The sequence below is a fragment of the Saccostrea cucullata genome, unplaced genomic scaffold (genome assembly GCF_032062105.1).
Source record: "Saccostrea cucullata isolate Sc308-1 unplaced genomic scaffold, CSIRO_AGI_Scuc_v1 ctg261, whole genome shotgun sequence".
NCBI classification, from domain to species: Eukaryota; Metazoa; Mollusca; class Bivalvia; order Ostreida; family Ostreidae; genus Saccostrea; species Saccostrea cuccullata.
Window position 1 is genome coordinate 279698 of NW_026925910.1, and position 15120 is coordinate 294817.

Here is a 15120-nt window from a genome sequence, read left to right on the forward strand (position 1 = left end):
TCTACATTGTTAAAATGGCACGAATACGCCGTCGTAATATTCTATTGTTAAATATTTCCTCAAATTAAAGATGTATATCTCTGTGTGTCATAATGCAAGCACGAAGCATCGTTTTTGAAAGTGGGGGGGGGGGGGCAACCAGAGAAAATTTTTTTACTTACCTGAAAAAGTTGACAAGCCAAAAAAAAAAAAAAAGAAAATAGCCCAAACTCGAAAATCCTATTTCGTGGTGGTGGTGGTGGTGGTGGTGGTGGTGGGGGGGGGGGGGGGAGGTGGGTAACTTTTTTCTAAGGCCAAGTACCTTTCACTTACATTTTTTTCCCACCCAATACTACATATCCTTGATATCATTATACTATGGTAAGAAGTGGGGGGGGGGGGGGGGGCAACCATCCTTTCAATTTACATTTTCAATAGTAAAGGCAGTGTTGGCAAAAAAAGTGGGGAGGCTAGGCCCCCCTCCCTGCCCCCCCCCCCTGTTGCTACGTCCCTGTAATGTTTCACATGCATAGATCTCGGGGGGGGGGCATTTAAAATTTGTACAGTCATACGTTAAATAAACTAAACGAACTACCGGTATAACTGACCTTGGACCCTCCACTTAGAAAACGTCGATCAAACATTTATAGCTCAGTTTGTACAAATAAAATATATTTTACATGCATAGATCTAGAGAGAGGGGTCCGGAACACCCCTCTGAAATTTGTACAATTATTTAATGCACAAACTAAACCAACTAAAAGTTATTTAATGTATAACATAAATCAACTAAAAGGGACCTTAGAACACCCCCCCTTCCGCAACCGAAAATGTGGATTCGTGTTAAGTTGGTATGAAAAATGTCATACACATGAAGGTATGACGCATAAGAACCCCCTCTCCCCGGCCGAAATAAACTTTCACATTTAGGAAAGGATTTTACGCATTTTTTTCTTGTCAAGAAATTTCTGGGTTGGATTTTTTTTTTACCAGAGTGACCCTTTTGGAAAAAATGTCCTATAGATCCGCGCCTTTTTTTTTTAATTTTACATAAATATCAATATAAAAATAAAATTTATTCAAATATGTGTGGCAGCTGGCAGTAAGCAGCTGACAGTTGGCAGTAAGCAGTCAGCAGCTGGCAGTAAGCAGTTGGCTGTCGTATATGGCATTCCATACGCGCCTGTTTTTTTTTTTTTTTTTTTTTTTTAATTCACATAAATATCAATATAAAAATAAGATTTATTCAAATATGTGTGGCAGTTAGCAGTAAGCAGCTGACAGTTGGTAGTAAGCAGTTGGCTGTCGTATATGGCATTCCATAAGGGTGGGAATTTTTTTCCCAGATTTTTTTTTCCAGATTTTTTTTTTTTTTTCTTTTTTTTTTGGTGATGATAAAAACTTCAGACTCCTGTGAATAAAGTATAATGTGCCTGGCAGTTGAAGAGTTGGAGTTAAGGTATCCGACCCATATAAGGACTTATTTTCTTACTTTCAATATGTATCATGTATAAAGTGTACTTTGATATGAATTCGAAGCATTTTAGAGTAAAAAAAGAATTTACTGAGAGAAATTTTAAAAATACCTCTGCAGAAAATAATTTTTAATGGTTGCATTGAAGCAAATGGAAACAAGTAATTTTTGACACTAGAAAAGTGTATATACTTAGAATATCAAGACGACAAGATGGATTTGATCATTAGGAATAGAAAAAAAAACTTATAAATACTATTTTTCCACCAGATGGATTTTCATTCAACAAAATTAAAGGGAGATTACTCTTCAAGGATAGGACAAGGTCAGTAGTTAGGCACGTTCCGCTTCTACATACTGATACTAAAATATAGAAAAAAATATATACATGTATAAATATACTGAATATTCAGCCCAAAAATATCTGTTATGCATTCAATTCCATTGGATTTAATGCTAATATCTTTCGGATAAATTACTGAGGTTTTTGTGTTATTTCAATGTTCTTTTGATAATTTCATTGAAGTTGGGAGCAGTTTTTTTTTCAAGTGGGGTTTATATCTCTCAATTGATTCTGTACGCAAAAGCATGATTTAAGTACGAATAATTTCCAAAACGAGGTACTCGTAAATTATTAACAAACAATTTGATGAATCAAGACCTTCAAAAGTCTCGTTCAAAGTCATCACTTTGCAAGTTCTATGGTCAAAACAATGCATTGTTTGCAAATACAATCTATCGTTAAGTCAAACGCTGATGAACGGTTTTAACACTCAATATTATGCCAACATTTACATAATGAATTGTCTATGGGCTTTTTCGTTATTTTCCGAGCATGGCAAGGAGCAAAGGGTAGGTAGGTTTGACCTATTGGCAGTGGATTCTCACTCATCCATGGCACCTGATCCCATATTTGATGATATGGAAGTCCGTGTTTGATCTGCTCCTGATTTGTATTTTTTGAATATTGTTCGGTATCTCAGTATGTTTCAAGGCAGCAAGATATTTACAATGTGGTATATAACCATGATCAATTTGAGAAATGGAAATTGAAGTATTTTACTCTACATTAATTTTTCATTCTGTTCATACCTATCATAGTTTACAGAATGTTGTTAACATTAATATTTCAAAAGTATCCAGTTCCTGAAAATTCCCTTAAGAATAACATCATTAAGGTCTAATTAGAGAAAGTATCGTTCTTTTTGTTTATTTATTTCTGTTGACTTGATCCTTTCAGTCACTATCATTCAATGCAGAATTCCCTTTGCTAAAATAAGGTCAATGAAGAGTCAAGTTTGGAATAATTGAAAGTCCCAGATCACGCGTTGCACAGTGAATAATGGCCAGAAAACAGGGAATAAATGTATGTAGAACGTTGTGATGTATCGGAAATATCTGTCAAGTAACACTTCAATAAACCTATACTAGCGAAGCTTTTAACTGAATTTGTTAATCGAAAATGTATTTTAATCTTTTTTCCACGGATGTTTCATGAGATTTCGGGAGATGTTTATACGGTAAAATTCCTGGCACATTTGATTTAAAGCATTTGATATGAGTGACTCGTTGAAGAAAATCATCACGCATGTACTTGGATTGGGATTGATAAACCAAACCATACAAAAAAATTGTTACGATATTGCAATATTGTAAAAGACACTTGAACTACAAGTACAAACATGTATTTGAGTAATTCAAAGGATAGGGATGTACGAACCTTAGCCTCTCCCCAAACGTACTTTAGAATTGGCAGAATTAACGGTACATGGTTAATCGCGCCAATGAGAGTTTTTAATGTACAATTCCCTCTAAAAATTTTGGAAAACTAGGTATGGAACAGAAGTTGATTTACTGTCCTTTTTCAATAAATGAATGCTAATGTCATTACTGTTTTTCTTAGTTGCTGGCATATTGTAGTTGAAGAGAAAGAGAATTCAGTCATTAAATTTTGATTAATTTTCATATTTTTAAGTCTTCTTTGAAATAGAAACCAATTACAACTGTAAATGGAATAAATGTGTAATATATATTCATAGGCAAGATGAAATCAAGTGGGAACTTGCTGAATAATTCAACCTTCCTTCAATTCACAATTACATGTACAAGGACTTTGGGTAGATACGTTGTATAGATATCGTCATAGGCAATAAACTAGATCAAATGCAAGCCAGTTCAATTTAAGCAATCCATACGATATTCCCTATAAATCGTGATTCAAAAAAGCTTGCTAACTGCATGGTGACAGTGTTGGATTTACCTCGAAGTTCATTCGATATTTCTTTAACATACAGCATGATAGAAATACTGTTACAGACCCCTTTCAAAGTGTTGCCAATACATATGGTTTGTTTCTCGACATACTGTTAAGTGCATATACTATACGGTTTCTCAAGTAATCATCGGGTTGAAGTGTTGTTTTGCAGGCGTTTTAGGCCTTTAATTTTTTTAAAAGATATTTTACAAGAATTCTTGTGTTTTTGTTAAGATGAAGTATTCGATGTGATATCCTTTTTAATTCACCTAAACTAAATGTTCAAGGGACTTTTTACGACACTTGTCTTTTTTATTATTATTATAATGCTTTATTTTTGAAAATTTTGTCTTTGGTTTGTCCTTCCGTCCGTTGATTCTACACATTTTCATTCTCTCTTTTAGATTATCCGGACTGCATTCAACCAAACAAAAAGCATTCTTTAGTAAAAGGACAAATTACGATTTATGATGGACGTCTTCAAAAAAATCTTATAACGGGGGAGTAAAGTTTAACCTTGGAAATAAAGGGAAAAAACTTCTAAATGGATTTTCTTCGCAAGAACAGCAGAGTCATGATACTAGTAAATAACATTCATAAATAGGCTTCATTTGGGAGTCCAGATTCAATAGTATTCAATCATCCCAAACTGAATGGATTTAGTTAAGTTAAACAATTCTCCTTGGAGTTAGGGTTGAGCCAAAATATGAGATCAAAAGTTTTGGTCGGCATAAAGATAGAAAATAAAATTTGAAAAAAAAAATAATAAACCATTGGAGCCATGGTGACTCGGGTGAGAATTTTAGTCCAAGGGTTTCTTTCCAATGATTTATAATTTCCCGCATTAGACTTTCATCACACTATCTAAACATAGAATGCGGAAGGTACCAAGGCAAGAGCAGAAATGATAGAATATGCGATGTTTGCGATGGTCATCAAATAGAAGACGAATTTCATTTCATTCTCCAATGCCCTAGATATCTAAATCTAAGAAAGAAATATATTAATGAATATTATTACAAATCGCCAAGTACATTTAAATTAATCCAATTATTAGGTACAAACCGCATATCTACTTTGGTTGGTCTAGGAAAATATATTCAACATGCTCTAATATTACGTAACGAATATTTATCAGGTTGACTTACATGTAATTTCTCTATCTTTTTGTCTGTATATCAAAACAGCATTGTTGTATATTGTATTATAACCTTGAATAATTCTGTACTGCTTATTTCAAAATCATTATAATTGTATTCTACAATGATGAGTGGAACTGTGGGACTGAGGAACACTTGACCTGGGGTTTCACCCCCCAGTTTAGACTTATTGAGAGTCGATTGTATTATATGTTGTATGTCATATTTGTCATTTTGTAAACTGATGGGCTGTATTGCCCAAAGTTGTATCCTGAATAAACTTATTACATTATTACATTATAGTTCAATTGTCCTTATTACCCAGTATACACTATATCTATGTTTAATATAAAATTATCAAACGATTTTTAGGATAACCTTTTGTTCCAAAGCTCATACTATATGTTATAAAAGAGCAATATTTGATTTTTACTCTGAATGTTCATGGATGATCATAATATAATGATTAGATTGGTAAAGTGATCGCTCTCTTTGATTTTGTATGTGTATGCAAATACTTTTATGTAATTATGACCACGAATAAAAAAAATCCATAGTGCTTTCGTTTCATGTACTTTAAGTTTTTATTTAATTTTAGCAATAATTGTAGTTTGCATCTGTTCATCGTCAGAATACATAATTCTATCATTCTAATTTTTAAGAAAAAAAGCCAACTGTAAAAAAAAAACAAAAAAACATGTGTTTGCTCTCTCCCGACTTGGACTGAAAATATTGGGTCGGTAGGTAGGTGAGAAATTTTTTCGCAGAAAATTTCAATTCAATGCTAATTTTTAAAATTACATTCCCTATTATAGTACATTTTTAAAAAATGCTTCCTTGAGTTTTGAGTCGGGCCATTTTTAGCCAGTCGGTGGGGAGAGGACAACCAAACAATGATAACATCCCTTTCAAAATGTCGCTAATGCATATGTTTGTTTGTCGACATGCTGTTAGAGCCATACACTAAACAGTTTCTCATTTAATCATTGAGTTGTGTTGATTCGTAGGCATTTTAGATCTTTAATTTTTAAAGGTATATTACAAGAAGTCATCTATTACGATGGAGTACATGTATTCTATATATTTACTTATTTATTATTATGTCCCAGCGCCCTGCACGTGATTTTTTTAACCGCGCCTATTGATGAACCAATACATTGATGGGGAAATAAAGTACATTCGCTATTTGTAAGAAAGACATTGGAAATGTTAATATTTCTTCATAAATGTACTGGTTCATCGATAGGCGTGATTGAAAAAAAGCACGTGCGGGGCGGGACAAACAGAGACAGAAAAAGGGCTTACGTAGCACGTGGAATGGCGGAATCAAGAGCATGTCAGATTTTTCGATTTCATGACGATGATCAATTGATTGGTTTGCATGATAACTTTATGCATAAACGCCAATCGATTGATCACATATCATGAAATCAAAAAATAAGACAGTTATTCCTTAAATATAATGTTGTTGTAAGTCTCTTCAAGTCAAGGTCCCCGGGATATGGGGCCATAAGGGGGAAGTAAGGTTTAACCTTGGAATATAAAGGAAAAATCTCCGAAATGGATTTTCTCTCAGGAACATCTGCCATGATTAGTCATATTCATAAACAAGCTTCTTTTGGGAGGGTATTTAATCAGTCCATGCTGAATGGATAAACTCCTTGGAGTAAGAGATAAGCCAAAATATGAGATCAAATGTTTTTGTGGTCATAAAGAAAGAAAAAATCAACAACTAAAAAAAGGCCATGGAGACTCGGGTTAGCGTTTTAGTCCAAGGGTTTTTTTCCAATGATTTATACGAGGGGCGTTCAATAAATAATGTCATTAGGGCTCGGAAAGACAAAAACCGTTTTTCTATGACTTAGTCTTAATGATTTAACTAAAATATTCTCGTTTAATTAAAACACATGTCCGTCACATTTTCATTCAATTTCTAATTGTTTTCCGAACACATTTTTGAGGATGACCCTTCGTATACTGGAATATGGCAGATCCTGTGATTTGCTGTACTTGTTTTTTTCTTTCTGGTAGATGTTTTTCTAAGTTTGGGAAATGAAACAAGTCAAAGGTTGAAAGATCTGGCAAATTTTGTTGGTGTGACAAAACATTAACTTTCTGTTTATCCCCAAAACCCCTTTACTCTTCATGGCCTGTGGGTTTGGACACTGCCATGAAGAAATTTACATAAGTGAATTCCTTATTCTGTTTCAATCCTCTCATAAACCTTTCCATTTTTTTTCCAAAAAAAATGTTTTCTAGACTCCTCTAGAAATTGAACTTCCTCCCCGAATATGAATTTTAACAACAAGACCATTAATATTTAAGAAAATAGCATATAAAACTGTTTAATGCTCTCGCAATTCTTAGCTCTTCTTAGGCCTTTGCTGTTTTTGTCAAGTGTATCTCATTGTTAATTTGTTTTAGTGCTTAAAGCAAAATGGATTCAAGTTTCATTATCTGTTAGAATTTCATACAAACGTGGATAAGTACAATTTTTTGATTTTTTAAAATAATTGTTTGGATATTCCTACACGCTGTCGTTTTCATTCATTTTTCAAAATATAGGGTGACCTTTGAGTATTAAACTTTTTTACTATAAAATGTTTCTTTAAAACAGTATGAACTACCCCCAATATCATTTTTATCAAATTAGCTATGTGTCTTAACGTCAATAAAACATAATCAGTGATAATTTGTTGAATTTTTGCAAATTTACATCGGTTGTTGTAGGTCATTGTTGCCAAGGAGGGTACCCATTTTTGATGCCCATTATATAATTTTTGTTTATTGAAATCCACTTGTTCACGTGTATATAAAACAGAAATTGGTTGCTGTAAATTTCACATATTCCAGTTAATATATTTTTGGAATATTTACAAGTTTTACAGCTGCTTTAATGAAGCGTTTTATTTTACTCTAGTCTACTGATTCTTGGCCATTGATTTTTAATGCAGTGTCTCGAATGGCCCTTGTTTTCCAGCTTCCCTCAATGAAATAATGCGATGAAAAGTGGTCACACAAACTGTTATCAATTCATTTTAAGATTCAATAATGAGAAAAAGTCAAGTTTAATGTCATATGACTTCTATGTTGTATGTCATCGAGCTAATGACATTATTTATTGAACGTCCCTCGTAGTTCACTTGTCCTTATTGTTATGCACTATATCTGTGTTTAACATAAAATTCTCTGAGCTTAAAATGAAAAACTCCGTTCAAATGATTTTAGATAACCTTTTGTTCCTAGGTGCTTATTTATATAACACTACATTAATTCAAATTTCATTATAAAAGCAGTAATATTCGATTTTTACTCTGAATTTTCATGGATGATCATAATTTAATGATTAGATTGGTAAAGTGATCGCTCTCTTTGATTTTGTATGCAAATCCTGTACATGTAATTATGACCACGAATTAAAAATCAATCCCTGTACTTGAGATTTTAGGTTCAATTTCAGCAATAATTGTAGAAAAATTGTTTAAAAAATCACCAAACAATGATTATGATCACATATCGTGTATTTTTGAACTAGTAAAATCCAATTTCGTATTATTTTGTTAACTCTAACAATTAGTACCAAAAATTCAAATGAAAATCAACTGAGAAAATGAAATCTGGCCGTAACCTTTTGGCGAGTTTTTTTCTCTTCTGCTTTAACCAACAGATGAGTATCAGAAAATGTGGTGTAAACTACGACCTCGGCTCGCGGGTCAGAGGGCAAACTGATAGTTAAGTCACCCAAAAGAGTACAAGAGTCGTCTGACACAGACTCGGGGTTTTTCTCGGTTGATGAATACATCATGAGAATCATTGAAGATTGGTAAGGAGAAACTTTGTTGTAGGTTTTCGTTACCTGGTGTCTTCCTACATCCACTGACTGGCCTACCTCGACAAGTTTATCAAAAAATCCAGCTTCTAAACTTCCGCCCTGGATAGTTCTAGAAAACGGAACATTTCTTTCAGAAGTTTGAATAGGTTTCACAGCCATGAAGCCATAAGTATATTTGCATATTCGTGTTTGTACAGTCAGAGGGGCGTGGCCGTATATGACCGCACCCTTCAGAATCGCCATGGATGGATGTTCAGGAACGACAATCCGTTTGTCTTTGAAGGTGTCTCTGATAGCTTTCTTTAATACCGGAGATTCCGAAAATCCCCCAACAAGAAGCAGGGTGGACACGTCTCGAGATCCATTTTCTTTAAACATTTCCTTCAATTTACTTTTTATATTATCTATGGATACTGAAAACAAACTTTTAAAGCGCTCTGGTTGAACTATAAGTCTTCCGGAAGTCCATTCTACGTCACCTTCCATGGTCGACTGTTGGATGACATCCGTTAGTTTTTCGTCTGATTCGTCCTCGAACATCTTCACCAGAGACTCTGGTACCTTGAGCACCACTTCCTCGTCATTTTCAAGAGAAATAAATTGTTTCTTGATTTCAAACTCGATCATCATTTCCAAATAGTCATAGAATTTTTCATTTTTGAATTTAGTGATAATAGGTGCTCCCACAAGCTTGATGAGGAGGTTAAGAAAGGAGCTGTTGACTCGGGTTCCTCCCCAGTCCCCACCAACAGGCGGATGTATCTCTGTGAGTGCCCGGTTCTCTTCTACTCTGTGAGTTACGATATCAACTGTACCGCCTGTAACGTAAAGAATAGATTAGATGAATAATTTTAAATTCAAAAAAGTCTCACGACTGATTAAGATGTCGGAGAATGTAAGTACCTCCCATGTCTAGCACGGTGTATGACATCCCTGGTGTGATGATTTCTCTACCGTCAGGACTTTGGTTGTGCATGGACCAACAACACAAAGACGCAGCTTCTGGTTCCAGAGCAAGAAGTAATTTGTTTTCGTCAATACCTGCCTGCCAATTTAAAGTAAAACCTATATATACTGGTGATGAATTTTGCTTTCCTATTTTAAGCTTAATATCCATTGTCCTATTTACGTTTCAAAATTAAATGTGGAATTCTTAGACTAAAAATATGCTTTTAAAGCCCACCCTGATTGCAGCCTCTTTCATGAACTCCTTGGCTGGATCCGTCCATATTGCTGGCACTGTAACGACCCACTGTATCTTCTGCATTGCCTCGTCCTTGTCTTTCATGCCTTGTTCCACCAATACGCCAAGCAGGTGCTCTTTAAGGTACCGTATTGAACAGGTAAACACGTCAATGGCTTTGATACTCTTGCCTTTTTCGTCCTCTAAGATGGAACCCAGTGTGAGGCGATCATTGGTTTTCTGTAAATATTTTTAAAAAATTCATATTCAATTGGCTATGATTGACTTAATAACCCCTTTTTTCTCTGAGTGTCAGTTGAAGCAAAGCATCTTCTAAGATCGAGGTCATCTTAGTCAGATTCGACACCAGCATAATGTTTTACCTGTGAAAAGACCCTTCTAAATACATATGATTTTTAACCCGCTTGGTACCTTGACCTTTCTTTGAATTGGCCATAACTTTTGAAAGAGAAAAGGTAGGGCTTTCGTATTTATCATGTGAATAACCTGTGCCGAGACCTTCCTAAATACACCATGATTTTTGACCCCGTGACCTTTACCTTTGACCTACTTTTAAAGAATGTTATTTTTCCGTATAACTTTTGAATTAGAAGAGATAGGATTTTCATATTTGACAAGTGCTTTACCTGTGACAAGATATTTCCGAGCATGCTATGATTTCAAACCCTTGACCTTCAAGATTGACCTGATTTTCAAAACAAAAAACAACTTCGGTGATAACTTCTGAATGACATATGAAAGGGCATTCATATTTGACACAATATGCCATTAAATAAAAGACAACTCACCCACAAAGACACCGAAAGCGGGGGACCACAATTCTTTGAATTTGCTTCTTTGTTTTGTCTTTAATTCACTAAATGCAACGACCAATAAAAAATGGGTAGTTGTATACTTTCTTGTACTTACATCAGCTTCCTTTTGGTGAAGCCGCATTTTGAAATTCCTGAAAAAGTACCAAGTTTCATGTTGATTTCTCAAAACAAGATTCAGGTACTTTTTCTCTGCCTCAAATCCGAACGAGTGAAATGTTTCATCCTTATCAAAGAGAACTGTGGTGGGGGTCTTCATAAACTTATCGCTGGTTCCCGTCCCTGATCTCCAGGCGCTGGTCTTGATGTATGGGGGTTGCTGTTTGAAGTCATTTTTAGAACAATAAGCATACCCCGAGTATGTTGTTCCAAAGTCAATCGCGGCTACTATATCGAACTCGTTCATTCCTGTTTTTGTCATTAAACCGAAAGCGGAAGTGATATTGCAAGATATTGTGACCGATATACTGGGTATCTCAATATACCTTACTTACTTTAAATCGTTCAGTTTAACCCAAATAGTTAAAGGGACTTATTCTCATGCCCTCTTTCGAAGACGGGAGAGCATATTGCTTTGCTGCTGTCTGTCGGTCGGTCTGTCTGTCAGTCCACCATCAGTTTCCGTTCATTTTCTTCGCAGAGGTTGCACATATTGAAATGAAATTTGGTATACAGATTTAACAGAAGAATATCTGGGTCAAGTTCTGATTTGGCTATGATCGGACCTTTTTGGACAGAGTTATGCCCGTTGTACTTAGAAAAATTCCAATAATTTGCAGTTTCCGTTCTTACAATTAATTATTATTTGAGGGAGGGGGCATAAGTGTTTTACAAACATCTCTTGTTTTAATGACTTTGCCAGTAACATAAACTTGGAGTTAATTCCAACTGAAGAAATTCTCGTTACAAGTTTGTCAATATAGAGCGCCAAATTACATAAACTAATGAATATATAGAGATATTGTAAATTAGATATTGAAATGAATTGATAATGCCGGTTAATATCTCTAATATTAGGAGTGGTCATTTATTTGAAGTAACTGTTCTCATTTTATTTACTGAAATCTGCATAGCATTTCCGACATTTTTAAAATTTCATTTCCGACACAATTATTCTTTTCATTCCCGGAATTTACCTGTGCGACAATTTAATGTTTTCCAAGTAATTGGAATAGTAAATGATAGAATTTTAAAATTATTTATAAACAAATATTGATTAAAAAATTTCAAACTCAACACAACATTTGAAAAGGAGATGAGCGATCGTTCACAACACGTACATATCTGCCCGAGGGAAATTTATATATTCACAGTCGCTTCATTTATAGATTTACAAAACTCAGATATTAAATTTCCTTTATTTATTTATTTTTCATAGGTAGAGTCTTCAAATCTGTTACTAAAAGTACTATCTGAAAAATGTCGGAAATTAAAAACAAAGAAATAACGAAATTGACCCCGGTAAAGTTTATTTAATTACATGTATTATAAATAATAAGTCAAAAGATTCTTCTTTCAATTTTATTTTTGAATTCAGAATACGAACTAGAAAATGTGTTGATTTTTAATCTTATTTTGAATTCAGTTACGAATTAAATCAACTATTTGAGCAAGTTGCCAGGCATTACAATGTGTTGCACAGTATTGCAGCAGAGCGCATGCAGTAGTTTGCAATGATAATAATTTGTTTACACAGGTGCTATACCCCGCTATCCACCCTCCTAAGACAGCCTTTGATATATACATTTTTCTCTTGGGACTGGTTGTAAGTTGTAAAATTTGCATGATGTTAGTTTGTTACAAAGTTCCATTCTATAATTAGAGGTCGCGTCAACAAGCTAACAATAACGTTGATGTGAGGATCACGTGACCTGGTGTACACATTACTCAACTTATGGCCCTTTGATTGAACAACGTAGATAAAACGATCTTTGCACTCTACTTTATAAGGGGTGTTAAGAAAGTTCGTTCCATGATGAAATATTTTTGAAAATTTCAAACAACTGCTAATCAAAAGAGATGAATTTTTAAATCTGACAAAGTCAGAAAAGTGTGCTTTAGAAGTATAGCAATTCATTTCTAACAGGAAGTTATAGATCTAGAGTTTTTTCCCAATTGAAAATATATATATGAACATCTTTAAAGCACCCGAATGACAGAAATGCAGGTCATTTTGAGCGACAATTATATGATTATTATAATTTACTTTTGTTTCTTCACAGCTTATCTTGAATCATACAAATCTGATTAGCTTTATAATTATAGGTATAAGAAAGATTCGTCACTTTTTGAAAGAATAGGTTTGTCATTTTGAAATTCTTCACTGACTTGATAATTTTTTGATAGTACCGGTATTTGAAAAGATTTTTTGACTTGTGTGCTAAATATATGTCACAGATATGCTTCATCCTTGATTTTTCTGCACAAATATCATCTGTTTTGATACCCACCCTCCCCTTGGTAGTTTCAGCAAAGGACAATTAAAACACTATCAATTGAAAGAATACATTCTGTGAACATGAAATATCACAAATTGTAAATATCCTCTCATCGTATTTCTTTTCGAAAATGAAAGAAAAATGTGGAATGAACTTTCTTAACACCCTTTATTTAAGAAATAAACAACGTTATTTAGTGAACATGGCGTTATGAATAGCAATTGCTCTGCTGGCATGGAAAATATGCCAGCAGGGCTATTGCTATTCATTACGCCATGTTCACTAAATAACCGTTGTTTATTACTTATATTTGCATTCTTTGATGTTGACAAGAATATCAGAGGAAATCCTGACTTACATAAGGACGTAGCTTTTTCTGTCTTCAGTAAAGAAAAACATACGGCTTTAAAATCAATACACCTGATCAATACTCCTTTTCTCTCATAAATCACAATTTAAAAAGTATTTCCCTCTCAAACACAGTTATCTGGATACAAGCAGCGCCGTCATCACATTCTCTTAATTTTTGTTTTGATGCAGTCGTGACGTCATCGGTCAACGTTATTGAAATCCTCTGACAAAAATCAAAAATTTAACACTATGATAAAAATGAGAATGCTTTTATTATGATTTTTACTCTAGTATGCTTTTCTGTGATTTTTGGGGGTACTTTTTCTATTTATTTTTTCTTGAAACAGATATAGATCTACTACTTAAAGAAATTTTCTCTTTCTGAATGTTATTACCCAAGTTTGAAGAGTTATCGTTCTTTGTACAAGTATGCATGATACGAAAAAATAAAAATATGGAATTCTATTCAATTTTTAAAAAGTTTTATTTTACAATTAAATACATTGACCAAAATTAAATTTTTAAAGATATCAAACAGCAATTTCAAATTGTTCTGAATTCCTTTTTTTCCAAAAAATATTATTAAAAACTTAAATTTAGTCCTTTTACGAAACATTTCATATATATACTTCTCAAAACATTATGTTATTTTACTAGAGCTTGTTCTACACAAGTGAGATAGAGCAATTGCACTTATAGAAGAAGCAGTTGCGTCTATAGTCCTATGAACGCAGTTGATGGCTACATGTTCATAGTGGGAGAGAGCAGTGGTTATGCAAATATTATGCAAATGTTCGGTCAATGCTAACAGGCGGCCAGTTTGTAAACTATAATTATAAGACTTCAGACAATCATGTACATGTACAAAATGTGATCAAACGTCAAATTAAGAGTGAACAATGGAAATGACACGTGTTCAATGTGAAATAATGGTGAGATTCGCCTAACAAATGCTGCAGTATATACAGTGAAAGCAGTAAGTTCTAAGTTTACATTGTATATCGGCGCTTTGTTTGTTTGATTTTCAAACTCTTCATTAATTAGTCACAGAAGGAAGTTCATATGTCTTTCACTGCCTTCCATACCCCAGCAGGTGCATCACAGCAACAAATGTAACTTAATTATAAAGTATTTTGTCAATATTATCAATTGCTAATTCAGATATACAGTAAGAGAGTGACCTCATTCAAGTTTAATTATTATAAATAGTTAGTCAAAGAAGAGTGTTCATTTCTTCTAGTGGTTTTTGCATACCCAAACTAATTGTTCGACCAAAAAAAAAATGTAACATTAATGAAAAGTCCTTCAATATAATTTTTGATTGTTCAGTTTGATTTGTATCAAAGTGAAAAAATATTTTAAAACTGATTATATTTACTGGGTACTCTATACCTTTTTCTCTCATAGTGAATGGCTTAGACCAGTTCAATATAACAAGTTAGCATGGATTGCTTGACAAGTCTGTATATTATATACCTATCATTACTGTTGTTTTCAATCAATGTCATAATTAAGCCACCTTCAAAATACGGTATTGTCCTCCAGTTATTGTATTAACCTCAAAAAACAACAATAACACATTGCCAGTAAAAAATATTAACAGTAAATTTACTCTGAATCTCTGAATCTAGATCATA

At 33.7% G+C, this 15120-nt stretch overlaps 1 protein-coding gene across 1 annotated transcript; it reads right to left on the reverse strand.

The window, feature by feature from the left end:
- Positions 1-8334: 8334 nt before the first annotated feature.
- LOC134270010 (heat shock 70 kDa protein 12A-like) lies at positions 8335-11141 on the reverse strand. The gene is made up of 4 exons (XM_062752181.1): positions 10792-11141; positions 9862-10101; positions 9582-9723; positions 8335-9496 (listed from the first exon to the last, which is right to left on the reverse strand). The coding sequence occupies exons 1-4, from the start codon at positions 11113-11115 to the stop codon at positions 8445-8447; spliced, it is 1758 nt and encodes a 585-aa protein (XP_062608165.1). The 5' UTR covers positions 11116-11141; the 3' UTR covers positions 8335-8444.
- Positions 11142-15120: the final 3979 nt, after the last annotated feature.

Coding starts and splice junctions, on each gene's coding strand:
- LOC134270010 (XM_062752181.1), bottom strand. CDS start 11,115: ATGACAAAAACAGGAATGAACGAGTTCGATATAGTAGCCGCGATTGAC. Junction 9,724..9,861: donor TGAAAGAGGCTGCAATCAGG/GTGGGCTTTAAA, acceptor TTAAATTGGCAG/GCAGGTATTGACGAAAACAA. Junction 9,497..9,581: donor CACCGTGCTAGACATGGGAG/GTACTTACATTC, acceptor TTTACGTTACAG/GCGGTACAGTTGATATCGTA.